The 6,477-nt window shown below is 40.7% G+C and overlaps 1 protein-coding gene across 1 annotated transcript; it reads left to right on the forward strand.

The window, feature by feature from the left end:
• Nucleotides 1-1,637: 1,637 nt before the first annotated feature.
• Nucleotides 1,638-2,656, forward strand: CEBPA (CCAAT enhancer binding protein alpha). The gene has a single exon (XM_075282025.1). The coding sequence runs from the start codon at nt 1,741-1,743 to the stop codon at nt 2,620-2,622; it is 882 nt and encodes a 293-aa protein (XP_075138126.1). The 5' UTR covers nt 1,638-1,740; the 3' UTR covers nt 2,623-2,656.
• The last annotated feature ends 3,821 nt before the right edge of the window (nt 2,657-6,477 follow it).

A 6,477-nucleotide genomic window follows, 5' to 3' on the forward strand; every position in this document is an offset into this window, starting at 1 on the left:
ATTGCTGATGATGAGTTGGTGTAGTATGCACCACAAGTAGCTCAGTACCATAGAAGATGACCCTGTGGACGCCATAGAAGCAAGGACATCCTGTATTCTCACCTCTGACAGCCAGACCTATTATTCAGCTACAATAAATTATTAATCAAGGAGACTGAAGGATTATAAGATTAATTATTACCATATGAAACCCTGAGTTTCCCTTTACGTATATTGTGCTATTCTGGTGAAACAATTTTCCTGTTACCTTAAATATCTGCCAAATGAGATGACGGCCGCATACTCTTGTAAAACCATATTAAGACACAACTGTCCATTCATAAAACTCAAGACAAAGAAGAAGTGTTAAAGACATCCCGGAAACTAATATAATGTTCTTATCCACTAAAATACAGGAAGATATAGTCTATAGATAGGCAGCCAATACATTTATGAAAGGAAGGGTAACTGATGGGTATATATTTTGATGTTTTGCAGTATGTTGACATGATACTGTATCCCCATGAAGTCAAATGGCAAATTCAGCTCTGCTAGATCTGAATGTACCGCATGTAGCAGCTGCCATGCTCATCTTATGAAGTGCTGGAACTCATGAATTGAATGTTCCTAGAAGATCAGTAGGTGTAGCCATTAAGGTAGGCCTGAGTGACCCCTCACCACTTTGACACTACTTCTTGGGGATATTGCTTCAGTGTGTATGGCAGCGGCAGGGGAGGTCTATGCTCTCCTCTGCATAATACTGGTATCAGCTGGAATATGTTAATGTAGTAGTGTAGGGAAGCATGTGAACTGATCTGCTGTACATATCTGCGTATCAACACTATAAATAATAACTAATTACACACTGTAAAAGCTGTATCCACCCACAGGAGCTCCTCTCCATGCACTTGGCTTGTCATCAGTTTTCAATATTTATAGGCATAATCTTCTGAAATTACCAAGGTCACTAAAATTATCCTGCAGCAAATAGTCATAAACTGTGCATCTCATTACATGGTTAAATGGGAATATAAAACTGTAGAAAGATATAGATCTTGTGTTTATGTGTTATCCGGAGTCATATCAATATAATACTAAAACTAAATATATGGAATATGTATACATATACTGTACATATAATATATCTCGATCATCGCACCAAATAGATAAAAAGCAGATATCACTAATCCCATTTACCTCTAGTAAACACAAAAAACACGTCAAATATAATACATTAACCTCCAAAAATACAGATTTTTAAGCCAGCTCCTGATATGGCAATAGCTGTATAACACAGTGCAAAGCGCACACGGCCATACTAAACCATTTACAGAAAACTCTTACTTTGCTGCAATTGCACTGTTTTATTAACAACCCCCAGTGCATATCTGGATGCAATTTATCTACTGCCCTCCTGGTGCAAAGTACATGTATACTGGTGCAATCTGCACATGCATCTGGTGTGAACTGGCATTGGGCAAACAGAAGAAGGTGCAGCGCACAGAATCGAGTAATACCTTGGAGCCGAAGTAGCTCAGCTGGTTACAGATCTATGCATGTAGTTCCGCTATTGTCCGGCAGGTGTCGCTGTGGCGCCCACTCTAGCCATATATATAGAGAGAGCAGCGAGAGCCCCGTCCACACTCATTACTCACTGACAGCAGCGGGCAGGGGCACAGGGTGCGAGAGAGCAAGTGGCTTTACGAGCTCACCCTGGATTCCCGGAGCTCGTCACCATGCTTGGCTGGCTATAGGAGCTCCATGGAGCTAGCTAACTTCTACGAGGTCGAATCCCGGCCATCCATGAGTACCCAGCCCCATCCTCATCACGGTGCATATCCCTACAGGGAGCCTCAAGCCACCGGAGAACTGAACGAACTGTGTGAGAACGAGAACTCCATAGACATCAGCGCCTACATTGACCCTGCAGCCTTCAACGACGAGTTCTTGGCTGACCTCTTCCACAGCAGCAAGCAGGACAGAAGCAAGGGGGTTATTGACTATCAGCAGGGACTTGGAGCTTGTCACCCCCAAATGTATGGCTGCATGGCCAACTATATGGACAGCAAGCTGGACAGTGCTGGCTTAAGACCTCTGGTCATCAAACAGGAGCCCAGAGAAGAGGAGGAAGCCAACAGGGCGTCCCTTGCAGCCCTCTACCCTCACCACGCACCTCAGCACCCATCCCACCTGCAGTACCAGGTAGCCCACTGTGCGCAGACCACCATGCACCTGCAACCTGGTCACCCAACTCCACCACCGACCCCTGTGCCGAGTCCTCACCACCTTCCCCACCACCACCACCACCATCTGCAAGCTTCTTCATCCAAGGGGATGTCTTCAGCCTCTTCCACTTCTTCATCTTCTTCAGAGACCAGAGGCAAGTCCAAGAAGTGGGTGGACAAGAACAGTAATGAGTACAGGGTGAGGAGAGAGAGGAATAACATTGCAGTGAGGAAGAGCAGGGACAAGGCAAAGATGCGCAATGCTGAGACCCAGCAGAAAGTTATTGAGTTGTCCAGTGAGAATGACAAGTTGAGGAAGAGGGTGGACCAGCTGAGCAGAGAGTTGGAGACCCTACGGGGCATCTTCAGGCAACTTCCAGAGAGCTCCCTGGTCAAAGTCATGGGCAACTGTGCATAGTGTCCTATTGCAAACAAGAGGCTCTCCCTATAAACCCCAAAAACTCTTATCTAACAGTTCTATCAGGATGGACCTTAATCAAAAGTGACAGAGACGCTCCCTTGAACTTGGATACCACCCTTGACTCCCCTTTCCAGTTTTTATACCTGACACACCTGGATTCCAGCTTCTCAGACCTTTCATTGTGGTCACAATAACTAAACTGTTATAGGATGTAATGTGGTGCTAGCACACTCTAGAGCCCAAAAACTTACCATTTCCACCATAGATTTCTATTTTTGTCGATATTTTTGTACAATTTTGTAAGCTAATCTTTATCATGAATGCTGTGGATGTGGCTATGTGTTTATATTCTGGGGTATCGTTTTCTATGTTATATAGCATTGTGCTGGAAGCCTGTGGCCCATAGATGCTAACATAACCTGGGTCATACTGGGTTTGAATGTATGAACAGGGTATATATACTGTGCGCACCTTATACCTTTAAATGTGCCTTAGAAAGAATCAATGTTTGCTGCATCTGTTACTGTAAAATCTCACCTCTAGCCCTGATGCCTTAGACCCCCCACCAGCTCGCTATATTTTCTTCAGGTACCATTTCACATGAGGCACATCAGATTTATGTAATATATATGTTCAGTTTCTGAGTGTGGCTGTTATAAGGGTATCTTGCCAAATATTGCAACTTTGAAACTGCACACTATAGAAAGGAAAACGCACAATAACTTTATGATGGCCCGAGCCGTGGCCAGTGCTGGATAATGAGGGAAATGCTATGCAAAAGTCACACATTACATTGGATATATTTTATTTACTGTACTAATTTTTTTTTTTGTAAATTTCACAATTTTAATCTTGAATAACATCATTTAGCTGCTACTGCTGATAACTGTATTTTCCAGAGCTGTACATAAGGCCTGCAACTCCCTCCCTTCCAAACATTTTAAGTGGACCCAGTGGAATGTGAAACTAATGTTGGTTTTTAAGCTTTATACATTTCTTTTTGCTATATCTTGCCAAAAAAAAAAAATCAGTGTAACTTGCTGCAAAAATATATATTTTATATATAGTTTCACTGATCGACGGTGCACTTGAGTTTTTAATACTGTATTTATGCATCTCCCAATGTTTAGCAGTTTCAGGACTACAATTACCAGCATGTACGACAGCCACATGTTGGAAGTTGCAGCTCTAGAACTGCTGGACTTCCACAGGCTTCAGACCAGTGATGTAAACTGTATTGGTCAGTCTACAACAAGCACTGCGTAGCCACCCAGTCCCATCATACTAAATTATTACAACTTGTCTGAAGCCCCTAAAAAGTTCTAATTTTAATCTTTCAAAAAGTTCTGTATATTATAAAAAGGTTTTGTAAAATTCACCTATTTGTTATTAATTATGCTGTGGAAACACAACTACATATCTGGTTTTATTTGCAACCTAAATAAAGAATATACGTTGTCAAATAATCGTCTTTATAATGGTTTCATTTCAGAAATGCAAAACTGATATATAAGCACATTATAATATAATATCTCTTTATAGTAGAACTGATATGATGTACATTATGGTAAAATACTGTAATGCAGCCGTGTCATCTGCAGTCCTATAGAAAACCACAGATAACACATTGTGATATCACTATTAGTTACCGAATATGGTTCACCTGCCCTTACCTTACTTTATTTGCTTCTATTTACTCAGCTCAATCCTGCGGTCTCTGACAAGTGAGCATATATGTAAAACTCAGCTTTGTTGTAGCTGACAAATCCAGCTCTGCTTTATTACATTACTTAACACTGTGGATTTCAGTTCTGCTGCATTACAGAACTTGGCTCTGGGAAACTCCACGTGCAGCACTTGCATAAGAATATTTAATATATTCCTGCATTGTGCTTACAAATTTAAAACACATCACAAGCCATGACATAGGAAAAAGGGAAACTTTTTACAACTTTAGACTGAGGCACAATGCAGATTTTTTGTTGTAGCAGATTTTACTGCATTTTTTGGAGCCAAAGCCAGGGTGGATTGAGCAGAAGGTAGAAGCATAAGAGCTTCCTATATATATCTCCCATTCCTTTTGTAGCCACTGTTGGCTTTGGCTCAAAAAACCGCAGCAAAATCAGCAACAAAAAAAATCTGCTTTTCCACAATGTGGGGCCTCAGCCTTAAATTGTAAAACCACATGACAATTAGGGTTGAAAAGGATAGATTTTACATTAAGGGCGCCTTCACACGGAGTAACGCCGGGCTCAATGTGTGCTTATTTTTACTGGCGTAGAAATGCGAGGGTAGTGTTTACGTCGCGTTTACACTGCGTTTTTTACTATGAGTGTATACGCGACGTAAACGCTACCCTCGCATTTCTACGCAAGTAAGAATAAGCACACATTGAGCCCGGCGTTACTCTGTGTGAAGGCTCCCTAACACATCTGCAGATAAGATCTGTATAAATGTCATTGCAATGTCAGAACCTTATGGTTATACATTGATGAGCAATAATCTTTCTGGTGTGACCCAACAACTGACTGACTTGTAGCACTCTCAGCAGCTGTAGAGTGTATACATATCCTTATCATATACACCATTGATGTCCATAGACCTTCATAATACACAGAATTGCTGCTGGTGACTCTTATAAAGCACCACTGCCATTCCACCCTTCACAATACACATTTTTTCAAAGGAATTAAGGAGAGTATTTCATATTAATGGGCTTGGATCTCCCCATTACTCTTGATAAAGAGGTTCAGGAGCAGCCATAAATAAGAATATTGGGAGTCACCTCAGTGACGGAGCTGTGTGCTTTGGTATGACTATAGAGTTTCATATAATTTACAGCTGAAGAATATAATCTGATACTATATGTAAAATATACACAATAGTTAAAGTACTGGAAGTCTTATATTCCACTAGCTGTAGAATAAAAATATTAATGACGCAGATATACAATAAAAGTCTGACTTTTGAGAGTCCATAAATTTCCACCTATCCTTTATGCCTAAAATGAGAATATACCCGCTCATATGCCAGAGGTGACTGAGATTATGGATGTAATATGTTTTTTTCTGTGAGCTCGACCATCTCTGTAATCTATACAGATGAGTTTTTCTATCAAAGCCGTAAAAGAAGGTAATACCTCTTTCTGGGCTCCCTGTAATCGGTGACATTGTTCACCAACTTTTGTAAGAAGAATAACAGGAGTAGACGCACACCATAAAGAGAGTTAGATTATACTTTTTTTCAGTTTATGTCCCACTGTTGGTTTACAAATATAGCTGCAGTATAGTGACCAATTTGTGCAAATGTGAATAAAGGCTTAGCATCCAAATAAATATTTCACCAATGAAGCAGCAAAATTAAGTTGCAGGAACAAGGCGCAATTTGAAAATCTCACACCTTAAAGCTTCATGTAGTGAAACGCAGTGAAAACGCATTACGTTGTTTTCCTCAATGTTTATCAGTGAGTTTTTGCTGCATTTTTCCCTGTTTTTTTTCCCTTATTAAATCTACAGTATATAGGAAAACTACTGATAATTCTTCAGCTAGAATTAACTTGCTGCGATTTTCTGCAGCTCTTTTTTTTCTGCAATGTGTGGATGACAATCAAAATCTCATTCACTTTGCGGATAGTGTAAAACACAGAATTTTTCTGAAACGGCCAAAAACTCTGCATTCCCACAACATGGAGCCTTAACTTAAAGGGGTTGTGCCATTACTGCTGCTGTGGATAGGAAATAAGTATCAAACTATCAATAAGTGCTGGGGATCAAGTGAACAGAAAGTCCCCCTGAATCCTCACTGTCAGTGAGTGCGCATGTATGCCCAGTGTTCCATTCACTTCTATAGGAC

Source organism: Leptodactylus fuscus, chromosome 7, assembly GCF_031893055.1.
Source record: "Leptodactylus fuscus isolate aLepFus1 chromosome 7, aLepFus1.hap2, whole genome shotgun sequence".
Taxonomy (NCBI): Eukaryota; Metazoa; Chordata; class Amphibia; order Anura; family Leptodactylidae; genus Leptodactylus; species Leptodactylus fuscus.